We start from the raw sequence: 16,705 nt of genomic DNA on the forward strand, positions 1-16,705 counted from the left end.
ATATTAGGGACCGTTTCGAAATACTGTTGTATATTGTTTTCTCCTGTTCTTTTGCGTTAGCTTCCAGGTTTGTAAAATACCTTTTTGCTTTTTACTCGACACGCGTTGGATTAATCCTGCCTTGTAGCTAAATAAGTTTGGAGTTTGTCATAGATCCAAATTAAATATTTTAATCACAGTGCTCCTGTTAATATCAGTTGTGCACAGAAGGAAATTTGTTTACAAAAAAAGACCTGTACCATTTGCACCCAACTGTTCTGTCAGATTCTGTAGTAAAAGTGCTAGCGGACACAGGGGGAGAGACCCAAATGCTAAAATTGTCAGTTTTAGTAGTTTAGAAAAACAACCAAGGACAAGGCTTAGAGGGAGGTGAGACAGGCGAAAGTCCAGAACCGGCGATGGGCCGTCCAAACAGACAAACACATCTGACGGGGGGGCAGAAGTTCGGAGTCACAGAGAACGGTCCAAAAGTTCCAACAAAGGCAAAAGCAAAAGCAGTGCGACATGCAGCGAGGCGGCGAGACACAGAGCTGAACCGCACAATCAAACATAACATAGCAAACAATTACATGGGTATGAATCTACCAAGAGCAGGTCGGCTAAGAAGATGCAGGTGCGACAGAAAACTGGAGGGAAAACAGACAGATAGAACAGTAAGTTCGCACAAAAGGTTCACACAGCGAAGCAGATAGTGACAATACACCTACTCATGGATATTAATCTCTCTTTTTGTGTTATGCTTTTTTTTTCCCTGTCACTGTTTCTCTCTCTGTCCATTTTTCTTCAATGTGACGTGCGGCTTCTTGGTGTCAATTTTTTGCCTCATCGCTGTTTTTGAATGATTTTCAATGGTGTCTATCTACCTATCTATCTATCTATCTATCTATCTATCTACCTATCAACCTATCTATCACCATCACTCTGCTCTATTCTGGTCTCTGTTGTTGTGGTGCGTTTTGATTTTCCTTGTTTACATTTTGCTGTAGGGCAGTAGTTCGGTGAGCGGCAGCCCAGTCCCCTCCACCTCGGGGACCAGTACTCCACGGAGAGGTCGTCGCCAGCTACCCCAGACCCCTGCTGTCCCCCGTCCACATGTCACCTACTCCCCCGCCGTTCGCAAGCCCAGCTACGGCCCCCCGGGGCCGGGCCGTCTGCGATCGCCTTCCCCCCGACACTTCTCCCCGCCAGATCACGACAGAGGCTACCACCATCGACCCCCGTCGCGCCAAGACTCTCCCCACCACGGGGGTTCGTCATCCCGCCACGGTTCGCCACGCTCCCCGAGGCACCAGTCCCCACGCTCGCCCCTCCATGGCTCACCTAGGTCCCCTCACCGAGGCCGCTGGAGTGGGCCTCCGCCTGGCGACAGCCTGGAGGGCGACGGACCCTTCTACGAGCACGACTATGAGTATGAGCGGCACCATGAGCCCCCTGCCTACGAGCAAAGCCTCTCCCATGGCAACCCACATCCACATGGGGGAAATTCTCACCCTCACCCACGATCACCTAGGACTGCCCGCCACGGGCCCCCACCGCCCCCTCACCCGCATCCACGGAGGGTACCCAATGGCTACCGTTCAACCTCACCTTCCCCGCATCGAAGGGGACCACCCGGGGCACCCCCCCACCCGCACCACCGTCCCCCCCATGCCAGAGGGCCCCGCAAGGGCCTGCATGAACCTTATAGTGAGACGGACGAAGATGACTGGTGCTAGCGACGACAGGGAGCGAGGGATAAGGGCAGGAGAGGAGAAGAGTAGCAGCAACCTCTGGTTCTCTGGCCTCGGATATGTAGACTTTTAATAAAGCAGTAGTGGTGGAAATGTTGGGGGGAGGGGGTTCGGACGCCCTTAACGCCCTCTACCCTCACCCCTCGGACTCTGAATGAGAGGAAGGGGCAGAGGGGAGTGGGGTGATGGTGCTGCAGTAGCCTTTTACACATTTTGTGTAAGACTCAAATCAGTGACAGAGCAGCACACGGAAAAAAATGAGAAAAGAGACCGCCAAGGTGACCGGGGCAAGGCCCGGGCACAGTTTACCATCTGCCTCTCCGTCTCAGGACTAAACATCCCAGAATTCTCTGCTTGACCAGCAAGGCCAGGCTGCAGGAGGAAGAGAAAGGCGTGGGAGCAGAAAACAAGGGAGGAGCATGTCGCTGTCAAAAAAAATCGGCCCGTCGATCATTGCCGTTTACGAGGCCTAAAAGCACTTCTCCCAGACTGACGCGCGATTTGGATAGTTTTTTCAGACGTGTGCTGTCTGTCGCCAGCCAGTTTGCTAATGTAAAAGCCTGAAAACGAATTGGAACGCGGAGTCGCCTGCTTCGACAGCTCCGCCACTCCACAGATGCGTTTTGAGAAAAAATAAAGAAACTAAAAGCCAGGACCCCCTAAACCCTTACATGCCAAGCTATGCCTCCAGAAAATCAAACTTGAACAATGAAGAACAAAATGAATCTTTACGTAACGAACAACGCAAAAGAGAGAGAAAAAAAAGGGAGAACAACCACTTTATCTTTAACCTTTTTCCTTTCCAAGGGACAGAACCAGGAAGCTCCGCCTATACTGCAAAAACCAGCCAATCACAGCGCTGGCTGATATTTGATGAGTTTTATCATCTCTGTTTACTGTTAAAGACTCACTTAATGCTGACAGAACTGGTGTGGCATCACTTCCTGTCTGGCGGTGGTCGTAGTGGAGGGTGGGTGGGGGGGCAGTACGGTGTGAGCTCGTTTCCTGTTTGAGTGCGCTATGGGGGGGGGGGGGGGCGGCGAGCTCAGTTGACTAGAGAAGGGAGTCGGACACTTTCATGAAGCCCCCTCCTCGGTCACTCGTCTCGGCGCGCGGGGAGGATTACCTGACAGGAAATGACATCACACAGTTGGATGGGGGGGAAGACTAATTTTCTTCAGTATTTCTTCTATCGATTACTTCTCCTTCTTGTTCTTCTTCGGACATTGGAGCTTGGTTCTTCTGTTGCATTCGCTCAGCCTCCTTTGATCTTTTCCGGAGTCCAAAAATTCGATGGAAACCTGCATGATTGATTAAATACATACTAGAGAGGAAGTCTTACTGGTGTGGCTGGGACCTGGGGGCTTTATAGGAAACTTTGCTTCTTTAGGTTTACAAAAGAAGTTCCCTTCTTTCAGTCTCTCTCTCTCTCACGTCTTGATGTAATTATCGGTTCCCTTTTGCCCGAAAAGAAATGAGAAAAAAAAGGCTTTGACAGACGGCCGATTGGTTTGTCCTGACTCAGATCAAAGGCTACGTTTCTACAACCTTTGTAGAAGACGGAGGCGCAGCAGGGTCACGTCACCGTTTCCTGCTGCACTCAAGAGACCAAGAGGGAGAAAGAGCAGAGAGCAGCGGACTTCTACCACACTTGATTTATTATTGTTAATGATGATAGTCTTATGAATAATGATATCAATGTCAATGCAAACTGAGATGACAATGATGATGATGATGCTGATGATGATTGACTGATTGATTGATAGTACATGTTGCCGTAGATTTGTTGTCATGTTATTTGGAGTTCAAGTTGGCTAATGCTACGTCCATCTTGTTTACATCCTTTTATGTTTTTTTATTCCCCTGTTTACTGACATTTACCGGGCTCCCCGTTTTGCAATGGCGGCTTGGGGGAACGTTCCACTTTGGCGTCGTTGCGTGTTGTAACGCAACTCTTAAGATACACAATCTCTCTGCAGAATGGTGGAGGTAAGGGGGAGTCTCCTGCACCTGACTCGCAATGACTCCTGGGGGTTAGTACTCTTGGTCAAGCCAACCCAAAGATCAAGAACTCAGAGTTTGTTGCGATGTAGAGAAGTTTTGCAAACCTGCAGATGTTCACAGACGTTCTACCCAAGGTTGAATTCTTCCACTTGCAGCCAAAAACAAAAAAAACCAACAACCTACAAAACTCCATCTTGTCCCTTTTGTTTGGTTCTGTAGTTCTCCAGCAGCGACAGCAAAGTATTGGTGGAGCGGTGTTGGGAGTATTAGGTGGTGTTGTTTTGTGTTTTGGGGGGGCAGGTAACAGCACACATTTCTCCACCCTGCCTTTCCCGGCCCCACCCCTTCTACCGGACAGCCTCCAGGCCACATCCTCATCTCCAGAAGTGGAGCGCAACCTTCTCTTACACCTTAAATATGTATAGACAAAGTCTGTAACAATCCTTGTTAGGAAATGTAGGATGCAGCCTGGGAAATGCCATAACTGTCCGTCTATAGGGTCGTCCTTCTGTCTGCCTGACTGTGCCAATGCTGACACCCCCCCTTCTCTCAGGTCTGGATAACCAGAGAACAGTCACCAAATCACCAATCCAATCACACGAGGTTGTAGCAAAGCTTGAAAACCTCCTCTGCCAAAACTCACCTCAGTATTTATCGACCTATCTTTTCCTTATTTCATCCATTTTCTTTTTCTGCCCTTTTTCGCTTTAACGGCCGTCATTCCAGAGAGTGACACTGACGACATGGTTGAAGGCATCGCAGGACCGAAAACACTTGGAACTAATAATTTCTTACCGTTAGGAGGGAACAAGAACTATTTATTGACTATTCAATAACTCTATAGGACAAGATGATTAAAGCATAGATAACATAGACGATAACTTACAGATGAATCTAGATATAATACCGTAGATGTAGTCGTAGATTAACAGACAAGAGAATAATTAAGAGTTTAAAGATGTTCATTTATTTTGCACACACACAGTTCATGCCACCGGCACGGTCGACGATCAACTCTTTGAAATACTCGCACTGGGTTTTTTCTTCGCAGTTGCCTGAAGCCAGAAAACAAACCCCAGTTCACAAGTTTTTGACTCTATGCAGACGTCATCGACATCCTCACCTGCAAACGCTGTGGTACTGTAGAACGGACAAATGAAACTGGAACGTGCGATTCTGAGATAAATGCGAAGGTTGACACCACTTTTGCACACGTCACTCGACATCACACCCACAATGAAACCCCCTTCCTCGTCTTTCATGGGCCTCTGTCGCTGTCTTTTTTCCCTCGTCCCTTCCCCTAACCCCTTTTCTCTCCTCTCCCTGGAATGTGTTGCCCCCATGCCCAGTAGTCGAGCAGAGCATAAAGTCATAAGAGGGATAAGTGGAGGATCTGTTTTTGTTGATTGTCCTTTTTGTCGAGGAGTCTAGAGAGGTTACGGTTAAAACCCCTCCTACAGAGCCACAGTGCCTTCTGTATCAGAGTCACATTCTTCACCCTCCCCCTCCCTCTACCCTTGATCTCCTCGCCCAAAAGCCACCCCCGTCCCGTCCGTCACCTCCTTACCCTCTGTAGTAGAGGAGATCAACCACACTGCGCCTTAAAAGTCGAGTCCCGCCTGCTCCCACGCTAGCATAGAAACGGGAGAGCGGTGACTTTTGAGACTGGGCCATGCTGAGGAAATAGCCAAGAGTCTTTAAATTTGACACAAAGGAAATCAATAATAGCATCCGGTATGATGTATCTTTTAAAAATTCCATTATTCAAACATACAAAGATTTTCTTTTGCAAAGGATCCACAGGAAGCCACGTGGTTTTGGCTTTAAAAGACTCGACCGGATGCTGCTAGCGAGCTAGCCCTCTTGGCTTTCACCTCCCTGTTAGGCGTGGCGCCAGGGCGCCATTTTGTGTCCATGCCGGAGACGTCCTGGGTCCAGTTTCAGGCGGGTGTTGGTGAGAGGTTTACAGAGGTGCAAAGCGGCTCGCTTACTTCTCAGGTCCCTCTAGAGTTAGATAGCTAGCTATTTAGACAATGTCGGGGTGAGTCGGCTACAAACACACGCAGGCCTCAGATTGAGTTATTGTACGGTTTCACCTGACATTGTGTTGTTGACCCCATCCACCTAACCTCTCTCCCCTTTCACTAACCCACATCAACAGCATGCCCACGCATCAACACTCGACACCAATGCGTGTTGACAGGAAAGGCAGGGAAAAAAACACCACCTCCATTTTTTGGGGAGCTCCACGCCACACCACTCGCTTGTCCAGAATTGTAACAGCGGATCCAAAATGGCCGACACACAACACTGCCCTTGTGTGGAAGCATGTTGTGTGTGTACTTTTCCGAGGAACAAATCCCATCTTTTGGAAAAGAAACAAAATGAGCATTTGATCTTGGTTTGTTTTTTTGTTGTTGTTTTACTTTTACTTTTTTTGGGATGGTGAGGGGGGGTATGCAAGTTTTTTTGGGGGGGGGCTCAGTCACCGCTTCTCTCCACATCCGCTGTCCCGTGTCTTCACCTCCAGCTTCCTGTCACCGATCGGGTGCTGATCTCTGACGGATCATTACCCCCCCCCCCCCCCCCATTGATTCCTCGTCCTGCACGGACGAAGGAAAGACTTTACCAACACGTCAACCCATCCACTCAGTCGGATGTGAAATTGTGTCAGCCGGTCAGTCGTGAGGCAACGTGTCGACAGGAACACGAATAAGGGCTCTCTTTAAAAAACAACAACAACAACTTACCATTGGGTGTTAATGTACAGTAGTGCTGCCAAAAGTTGTGCTTATGTAGCTGAAGCCACGCCGTGGTCGCCCCTTTGTACAGCACTAGATGTGTGCATGCGTGTGTGTAAGGGGGGGTGGGGGGTCAAGAGCGATGTGGGGAGGGAGGGGCGCGTCAAAGGGCGATGACAGAGAGATTTTAAAGACGGGGGGGCCACAGTTTGGGGATTGGAGGGGGGCGGGGGCAGAGGTCGTCGTGATGTTAAAACACAATTTCACAATGGCACTGGACCACATTTTTTCGGGCTCACCGTCATTGCTCGGAAGCCATTTTGTCACCGTCACCACGCTTGGTCACACTGTGAGGGGGGCGGGGCTACTGCGACAGGGAGACATTTACCGTGGGTGTGAGAGTGAAAGAGAGTGTTTGAATTGCGTATGCAAGTGTTTTCAGCCGAAATTGCTTTTTTTTTTTTTAAATTATTATTTATTTAATCTGGCTTTTTTTATTTTGATTGATTAATTGAATAGTCAGTGGAGCCCAGAAAGAATTAGAATTTTCATGTTTCTTATCTTTTAGTTGTTTTGGGGACGATGGGGAGTGACGTATGAAATAGAGCTGTATTTTTCCTGAGGAAACTGCGATTTCTAGTCAAATAAAAAAACTAAAGTATAAATAATTAAAATAAGGGAGTGAAAACTACGGTAAAATGATTGATCAAACATTACGAGTGAGTAGGTTATGAATCATAACCATGAACATTTTATTTATTTATTTATTAGCAATCATTTTCAAGAAGCACGAACCAGAGATTCATTAGCAGAAGCAGAAGCAGAATTTCTTGATTGATCCCCGGGGGGGAAATTAGCTAATTATGATTCTTCTGGGATAATCGACTTTAATCAATGAATCAATTTCCCTTTATTTTGTGTTAGTACAGCAATTCATTGACAGAGCATTAAAGTGTGTGTGTGTGTGTGTCTGTGTGTGTGTGTGTGTGTGTGTGTGTGTGTGTGTGTGTGTGTGTGTGTGTGTGTGTGTGTGTGTGTGTGTGTGTGTACAGAAGGTAACCCTCAGTGCCTTACACTGTACAGGACACAGTGACTTCTCCATCTGAGCAGTGTCACTGCACACGCACGCCATCTTCACCCCCCCCCCCCCCCCCCCCCCCCCCCCCCCCCCCCCCCCCCCCCCCCCCCTCCCCTCCTCCCTCCCTCCCTCACCCACTCCTGGTGTCGGAGGGTGGGTGGTGGTGGTGGTGGTGGGGTCATTTGTCTCACCCCTTCTCTCCCTTTCTCCCTCTCTGTTGTACGTTTGTTGGCTCTGTAACTCCTGTGTATATAATCCATAAAGTTTCTGGAAAAACTCAAGCTCCCGTCTCATCCCGCTGTGTTTCATTCTTCTCTCTCCTCAGCTTCGTCGGAAGCCGACGGCCTCCTTCTCTCCTCACCCTGCTTCCTCCACTGCATTGTGTGTAGTAGCATTTCATAAACACCAGGTGGTGGGATTGAGCTGTCGCCATCATCACTCATTATGAATTGTGTGTGTGTGTGTGTGTGTGTGTGTGTGTGTGTGTGTGTGTGTGTTGTATAGGTTGAACGAGTTCATGTGCTTCACGAGTGCGTGGGTGCGTTCTGTCTGCAGCGTCGTCTTCGTGTATCTATGGAGCTCCGGCAGGTATTAGGACTGAATTCATCCTCCGTTCCCTGGAATCATTTTCTTATTGCATTTTCTCTACAATGAATAATCTGTGTTGGCACAAATGTGCTTAAAGCGGCACTTGTCCATTTTAGCCAGTAGGGGGCGTGAACAAACTCCACTAAAAGCCCCTGATTTGTTTTTGTAACCTTATGAAAAACAACCTCACGCGACAAATTATGTCTTACGTGGATATAAAAAAATAAGAGACCATATCAACCTAAATTAGCGCCTCTACTGGTGACATGAGGTACGTGACAAATACTTTTTCGCTTTATTCGCTTTTCCGACACGTGGTCGATGAGCTCGTCGAGGTCAGGGTGATAACGACATGGCAGAGAATCGTCACGATTACTTTACAGAATATAAGAAAACCCTTTTAAAGACACAAACTTCACGGACTCAGCAGGTCCACCGCTGACCTCTAGTGGCCGAGTACATAACGAGCTCTGCGGCCTTTAAAACAAACACAAGTCGTAATTCGCTGCTTCAACAAAAAACCCCAAAAAGAAACGACCCATCGGATCTTTTTTTGCTAATAATGACGTCAGCATGTAATGGTATGAAAACTCGCACCTCTGAAACTTGCCGGTGCTCCATAACTTCTCTGCGCGGATTTGCAGTAAACTTGATGCTGGTGAATTGTCTCCTGCTGTCGCCGTAGCAACCCTCAAGGCCCCCCCCTCTCTCTCTCTCTCTCTCTCTCTCTCTCTCTCTCTCTCCCTCTCTCTCTCTCTCTCTCTCTCTCTCTCTCTCCCTCTCTCTCCCTCTCTCTCTCCCTCTCTCTCCCTCCCTCCATTTCCTTCTGTTCTCCGTTCATCTCCATCAAACCCGTGGAGACACGTTTGCTTCCGGAAGATTCCCCCTCGGCGTTTTAGCTCTCGCCTCTCGACGTCGGCACCAAAGTGGGCGGATCTTTACAGGGGTGGGGGGGGCATCTCAAGGTGCCACGTGGTTACGAGAATCTTTGTTTAACCCTTCGTAGCACAGACTTGATTTTAATGCCTTGAACTACAAAACATATTTTTCATTGGGAATTTGGGGAATTTGGCTTTTTGTATTCGGTTGGTTTGAATTAGCGCAGGTCACAAAAAAAAAGGAATCCGACCTTTAACAAAAAGTCTCCGCCGCCTCGTTACTTGACGGATTGTGAAGACTGAGGTGTCAAAGGAATTTTCAAATGATGGAAGACTTTAGGGACATCCCCTTTAACATCCCTCATCATACAGCTGTGTGATCGTTCTCTGAGAGCCTCAGAGTAAACCGCCCGTCCGTAGAAACTGGGACCCAGAGGAATTCTGGGAGCTCACTTACTCATTTGCTCTGATTTGAGTATTAGTGCGGCTACAGCGGGCGAGCTAGTCCGTACCAGGAAACCAAACTGGCATAGGAACGGGGTTAAACGTCACTTTGAAGAATCCAAAAGCCAGACGGGGTAAAAGTAAAGAGTTGTTTTTCGTTGAAGCGATAGGATTTTTTTTTTTTTTGGGGGGGGGGGGGGGGGGACTCTCCGAAGAAGCAACTATCAGCCATCACATCTCATCACCGCGCAAAAAAAGGCATCCTACACTCGACCCAGTAGAAACCGAACCAGTGCCACAGTAGAAAAAAAACATACATACAGTATTCACTCAGCAAGTGGGGGGAGGGGGGGGGGGGGGGGGGGGGGGGGGGCAAAAAAAGAGAAGAAAAAAAATAATCATACATGGCAATTTAAGATAAAAGAGAAGTATTTAATTACAGATTTGCATGTGCAATGTGCATGCCACTATGTGGGGTAACAAGTCAACTTCAGGAATTAAAAAAAAGAATAATAATAAAGAAATATAAAGAAAAAAAGTATATATATATATGTAAAAATATATATAGATAGATGTTTTTAAGAGCAGCGTGTTTCTTTTTTTTTTCTTCTATTTTTAAAAACAAAAAATGTTTAAAAAAAACTTGACCAAAAAACACACTTGGGAAAAAAAAAAAGACACAAAGACAAAAATGAAAAAAAAACAACAATCCTGACCCCCCGAAAAAAAATGGAAATGACTTTGGTGATGAAATCAAAGAATGTTTGTTTGTTATATTTGCCAGTTATTTCACGGGGCGGGCGGGGGGGGGGGGGGGGGGGGGGGGGGGGGCTGTGGGGAATCAAGGATAGATTAACTAACATTACCAAGAAGAAAAAAAAGAGAGGGGGGAACAAAAGATTTAAAAAGTGTGGGGGGATAAGAAACTTTTCCGTGACATGAAAAAGAATATTCCCTTTGAGAGTGAAGAGCTGCCTGAACCTGAACCTGGTGATGTTATTCCCGTTTGTTCCAGCTATGAAATCCCTTCTTTCTCTCTCGTCCTCTGACCACCTCCCCCCCCCCCCCCCCCCCCCCCCCCACCCCCCCTGTTTCTTTCTCTATCTATCTCTGCGGTTTCTACCAGTGCATTTTGTAATTTCAAACAGAACTCTTCCTAAAGAACCTGAATAAACCAGAGAGAATGCATTCTACCCATCCCGCCTGTCTGCCTTATTGATGACCGCACCCTGCAACACACACACACACACACACACCCGAGCAGTCGCATTACATTTCCAGGTAGAATATTGTCTATTAAAGGAAACGATTCAACATCCGGGAATATGCACTGATTTGTTTAAAGCCCCCAGTGTGTGATTTTTTGTAATTTTCTGGCGGCATCTGGAGGTAACGTTGCAAAAAATGCAACCAACTGAGCGACCGACAGGGGACACTTTATGGCTGATTCCATTTCCTGTTTCCGGCAGCGTCTGAAAATTCCACGACGTATTCTGGAACCGTTTTGTTCATCAACCGTATTCAACACGACGTAGAAACAGGACTCACGCGGAGGTCGGGTCCACCTCATGTGACTATGTTTAACTCATTATACATATTTGAACACATAGTTATGGATGATATGTTTGATTTCTGTGAAAAAGTTCTTCTAAATATTACACACTGTAGCTTTAATGTTTGCGAGCGTTAGAGTGGACCGACACGTTTCTCGTGTGTGCATTGAATACAGCCTCCACCGGTTGCTTGGCAACCTCATGGTTTTTTTTTTCACATATTAATATTAGAGAAAAAATGATGATTTGTGAGTTTGAATGTTGTGAAGATGTTTTAATTGTCGTTGTGCAGATGCCAGGGTGTCTCCCCCACCAGGAAATACGTCTTTTGCAGAAAAATGTCAAACTTTTTAATAGATCACAGCAGATTCAGACAAAACTAAATTGATGATGTTATAATTAGTACAGTCATATTTTTTAGTTTCGAAGGGTAAACACTAACTGCAGATTATATAAAAGGACGAGATATATTTTGAAATACAAAAATGCAGACCAAGTGAGTTACAGCGGCATTTAATATTATTTATATATTTAATACATATTTTATATTCGTCATTTTACTTTCTTTCTTCTTCTACCCTTCAGACTTTTGTTCACAGTTATTATTAATGGTTACATCACAAGCGGAAAAAAATACTGCATGAGCAGCTCGCGGATGGTTTTATATGTGACGGTCGTTCAGTCTTCGTCACGTCGGTTCTGAATCCAGAGGAATTTCACGTACGCTGACCTGAGGGGCTGCTTGATTCACCTCATCACACCGTCCCCCGCTTCATCAAGATGATGACATGCTTTTAAAATTATTATTGACATCGTAGCAGAAGACATATGAACTGAACTGGCCTCTTGCTCAGAGAGACGATCTGCCTGAAGGAGGGAGGGAGGGAGGGAGGGAGAGAGAGAGAGAGAGAGAGAGAGAGAGAGAGAGAGAGGAGACACACCAGGCTTCCTCTCGTTCTATTTCTGAATCTTTAAATGTGTAGAAATCAAACACCCCCGCACTGAGCGTCCTCCTCCTCCTCCTCCCCTCCATCCTCTCTGTCTACGTCTGGCGCTACGTCACCGACGTGGGATGTGGTGGACACACACACACACACACACACACACACACTCACACAAGCTGTGTACACTCCCCCCCCCCCCCCCGTTCCTCCTCCTCCTCCTCTTCCCTGTGAAGTCACATTTTATTGTCGTCCCTCCTGCTTCCTCTTCTGCTTTGAACGACGGCTGCTCTTCCTGCAGCCCTCCCTCTCCCCACATCTGTGCCCCCCCCCTCCCCACACACACACAGTCATACAAGGCCAGATGTATTGGAGAGCTCTGTCCTCCGGCAGCTGAGTCTTAAAATAGACTCCTCCTACGGATTCTGTCGCCCGCCTCCATCATCAACGCATCACTTCCTGTCTCTACCAGCTCTGCTGCTGCCACTGCTGCCAGGCACACACACACACTCACACACACACAAACACTCTCACACACACACACACACACAGTTTCAATGACTTCAGAGCACATTGCTTTGACTTGCACTCATTTCCTGGGGACTTATTCTAACCATAACCGAACTACTACTTGCCTGACCTTGACCTTGACCTTGACCTTGACCTTGACCTTGAACTTGAACTTGAACTTAACATAACCTGAACAAATTTTCACTTTAATGTATTGTAATTCTTACTGATCTATGTCCTGGGAACTGGCTTTTTGTCCCCATAAGGAGGTGGAAGTCCCAATAATGTGACTGTGTAACCGATGTCGGTCCACACAACATGAGTAATACCTGTACCACGCACACACACACACACACACACACAAAGATATTCTTACTCAATCACATTAGTCAGTCCTCTACTGTTATAAAACATCACAGTCAGTCACAGTGATGAGGTCATGTGTTCACAGCCTCTGACATGAAACCATCAAATGATCTCTCACACACACACACACACACACACACACACACACGCAGGGTAACACTTAACTTCCTCATTCGATTCCAGAGAAACATAAACCGCTTCCAAATCAAATTTCACTAAAACATGACTTCCTGTTCTCTCTCTCTCTCACACACACATGCACACACACACACACACACACACACACACACACACACACACACACTGACACCAAAACAGAAACACACGCTTCAGTTTGATCAGTTCTTGGAGGCTCAAACGGATTCTGATCGTTTCAAAACAGAAACAGCGCAAAATTACAAAAACAAATTCAAATGTTCATCGTTTATAGGAGACGTTGATTAACGGACAAAAGTGATTTTAACATGATCACATTAAATACTGTAATAAATGGTTTGTGGTCATTTGTGGAGCGGAGGAAAGAGCAGGGGAGGATAGTTTAATTTTTAGTCACCTCAAAAAAATTATATTTCTGCTTTTTGTTTAGAGATCACAAAGTCACCAAAAGGTTAAAAAAAATTCATACGTGGACGACAACGGTCCCTAATTTTTCCGATCACACGTGAGGTTTCTATTCAACTGTAGCACAGAGTTTCATCAAGGTTCCAGGGAAGATGCAAATCAGAATTTTCACACACACACACACACACACACACACAAATATTAGTCGTGTGAGATAATTTTCCAGTTGTGAGCCATTGAACTATCTGGTGCCAGAAGCGACGTCATGATGTAAATAAAACAAATGTCAGAAAACTCTGTAGAAATATGGTGTTTATGCTTTTTTTTATATTTTCCTCCGCACAGACCGGAGGTTTTCACGTCACACGCTTCGCATTACGTCGCAAGTTTTTCCATAAAGTCTGTTTCCGTCACATTTTCTGTTTATCGACACACTCATTTCTCCACATCCCTGATGTGAATTCATTCTGATTTATTTATCACACGTAAGATCGTATTTCCAATCCACTTCTAATCTGTGCGTAAGGAGAATTATTGTTCCTTTGATATATTACGTTTAGATTTGGATTCAATTAAATTAACATCCATAAAAAATCATAATTTTTTTACATGTATAAATCATAATCATAGATTCAAAGACCGGTCCCGAACGACACAGACGCAAACGGACTGTTGAATACAGAGGAATAAATTCAATGAGCAAGTAAACACGTACATATACGAAGAGACAGAACAAATAAATAATAATAATAATTTTTTAAAAATAAATGATTGCTTCAATTAAATATTGATACAAGTAGCGATGGTCCTGCTTCACCGCCGACCGATTAATATGAGTAAATACGCAAACGCGTTATCAAATTCAGTTTAATGACACATGAACTCTATATTTGTACAGTAGGCTATAATCAAATCACGTTACAGTCAGGATAATGGAGGTGCACGCCGTGACGTGTAAGCCCCTCCCCCGCTCATCTGGCTCCATCGCCCTCACGCGATTGGCCGAACCCTGTATCTGCCCCGCCCGTCACGCACGCATCCTGTGTGAAGACATTTCCTGTGCGGTTCTTTTTTTTTTAGCTCCGAGCTGTTAGTGAGCTGTTAAAGCTCCACGTCACTGCGACTGTCTGGCCTCTGCACTCTGCATCTTAATGAGGCTTCCACACACACACACACACACACACACACACACACACACGCTGCTTCAGGATCATTTCTAATTTAATGTGCAGTCGGGAATGTTCAAAACACCTTATTTTCTTTTTCACTGCACGTGTTGTAGATGGAAGGATGAGGTGATATTCCAGTTTTATATTATTAGAGAGAGAAAATAATCCATGAAAAACAACAATGAATTCATGTAACGTACGTATCGTGTCGACCCGATGGGTCTTGTTCTCACACTGTTGCACCTTCATCGTCACCGACACACTCGCTCACTTCGGCAAATGAAAATAAATCGCCCTCTAGTGTTTCTCTTTAAATGCAGCCGCGCAAACGCCGGATGGGGCCATTTTGTTTCTTTGCATCAAGAGGGGACATAATTCGTAGTTTCCGTAACTTAACCTTGTCCTCTCACCATCCGTCAGACACCTCAACTGTAGCTCGAAGATCCAACGGGTGGATCCCTCCAGGTCCCAACCCGTCCCAGGAGTCATTGCGCGGCGGTGACGAACTTTCGAACCATGGGCAAAGGCATCTCCGTTGCTAGGCGACAGACAAGAGCGTCTCACTTTGGACCGGACGGGAAACTAGTTGAGCAGTACTTAGTAGAAGTAGCGACACCAACGCTATCGACTGTAAATGAAGATGGACGACATGACAGCTGCTCAAAAGTGAAGCCGAAACATCTGGATCGCCCCCTGGTGGCAGGCTGCAGTACAGGTCATGACAAAACCCCCGCCTCCTCCTTGGGTGACACGTCATGATTGACAGGCCGGGACTGACATCAATACGGCCGCTCACTTTTTCGCAAAACTCCGGTGGTGCGGTCGACTTGTCAAATCGGATCAGGAAGTTTCCTAAATCTTGACGTGACCCGGAAGTATTTGATCGGCGGCCATGACGGGAGCTGTTCGGATTCTCTAAATGCACAGGAAAGGAGCTCCAACGCTTCCTTTCCTATCTCCTTCAGCGTAGGGTACACTGAAACGATTCAATCCGAAGTAGAAGTAAAAGAAGAGTATGACTATGATCCCGGTGTAAGTTACTGTTACATATTTATCATTCACATCTGATGTCACACGGTGGCAAATGACTGAAACGTGCAGACGGAGCCGCTGTGACGTCTTCCATTGAGGTCAAGCAATTGTAGAGAGGGAGGACAATCCGACCTCACCCCCGGCTCCGCCGGCGCAGCGTGGCGGCGTCCGTACCCGAGATCATTTGGGCGTCATTGTTCTGTGCAGTGGCAGGAAGTGGAGACGCGTCGTCCGTCTTCATGTCCAGCCGACGCTCTGAGCTCAGTGCTGAGACGCCAGCAAACCAGACGGAACAAAACAACCCCCCCCCACGAGTTTCTGTGAAAAGAAGATCTTTTTTTCACCTCGGGCCCAATGAACGTCCCACTTTTCTCTTCTTCTTCGAAAACCTGTGAGCTTTCAAATTCTCTTTAGTTCCAGGGAAGCGGTGATTTGTGCCTCGGTCAAAGTCTCTCCTGCTGGAGGAGATGCTGGCGGCGCGGATTCGAGCACATGTTCCTGCGCCAGGACGCGTCGTGCCATTTAATTGGCCGTGTGGAACGTCGTGTGCCGCTGCTGCCGAGACACTCTCAGGCAGAAACAGCTCCGCTTCCGATCCCTGCCCCGATGTCACCGATCCAGACGCTCGCCGCAAAGCAGAGCGGGGTGCATTCCAAACACAGCAGCATTTTGGGGTTGTTGTTGTTGTTGTTGTTTTGACCTCAGCGTGACCTGAACGTGAGTCAGGTGTCTCCACTGCTCAGCGGTTGATCCTTACGTCACAATTGACAAAGCAAAGCTCAAAATGTGACTAACAGCTTTGTGACAAAGACTCATTTTGCCCTTTTCCTGCTCACTGGGGAAGCCCTGGCGGGAGGTAAAGGGACATTCCCTCATCCGAGACATCCTATTAATTCATTTACCTAATCATATTTTACCTTGCGACACTAATTTGCTTACGCAAGTGGCCATTTGTTTTCGTTCTTGAACCATAGCAGCCTGAAAATCCTCTCTGGCTGAATAATTATTGATGGATTCATAGACAAAATTAAAAAACGACGTAGCGTACAATGACCCAGATCTGGAAGATATTTGTTTTCATGTTTAAGCCACTGATGCAGATCAGGGTCA

The 16,705-nt window shown here is 46.6% G+C and overlaps 1 protein-coding gene across 25 annotated transcripts in view; it reads left to right on the plus strand.

The window, feature by feature from the left end:
- Positions 1-6,938, plus strand: part of cacna1ab (calcium channel, voltage-dependent, P/Q type, alpha 1A subunit, b) — a 106,226-nt gene extending 99,288 nt beyond the window's left edge. For 24 of the 25 annotated variants that reach the window (XM_035637359.2, XM_035637365.2, XM_035637376.2 and 21 more), the window contains one exon: positions 987-6,938. In XM_035637359.2, the coding sequence (XP_035493252.2) occupies positions 987-1,715 (729 nt within the window). In that variant the 3' untranslated portion in view covers positions 1,716-6,938. The remainder of the gene's footprint in view (positions 1-986) is intronic. The other variant, XM_035637384.2, reaches the window with a different exon arrangement.
- Positions 6,939-16,705: the final 9,767 nt, after the last annotated feature.

This window comes from Scophthalmus maximus, chromosome 8, assembly GCF_022379125.1.
Source record: "Scophthalmus maximus strain ysfricsl-2021 chromosome 8, ASM2237912v1, whole genome shotgun sequence".
In the NCBI taxonomy this organism is placed as follows: Eukaryota; Metazoa; Chordata; class Actinopteri; order Pleuronectiformes; family Scophthalmidae; genus Scophthalmus; species Scophthalmus maximus.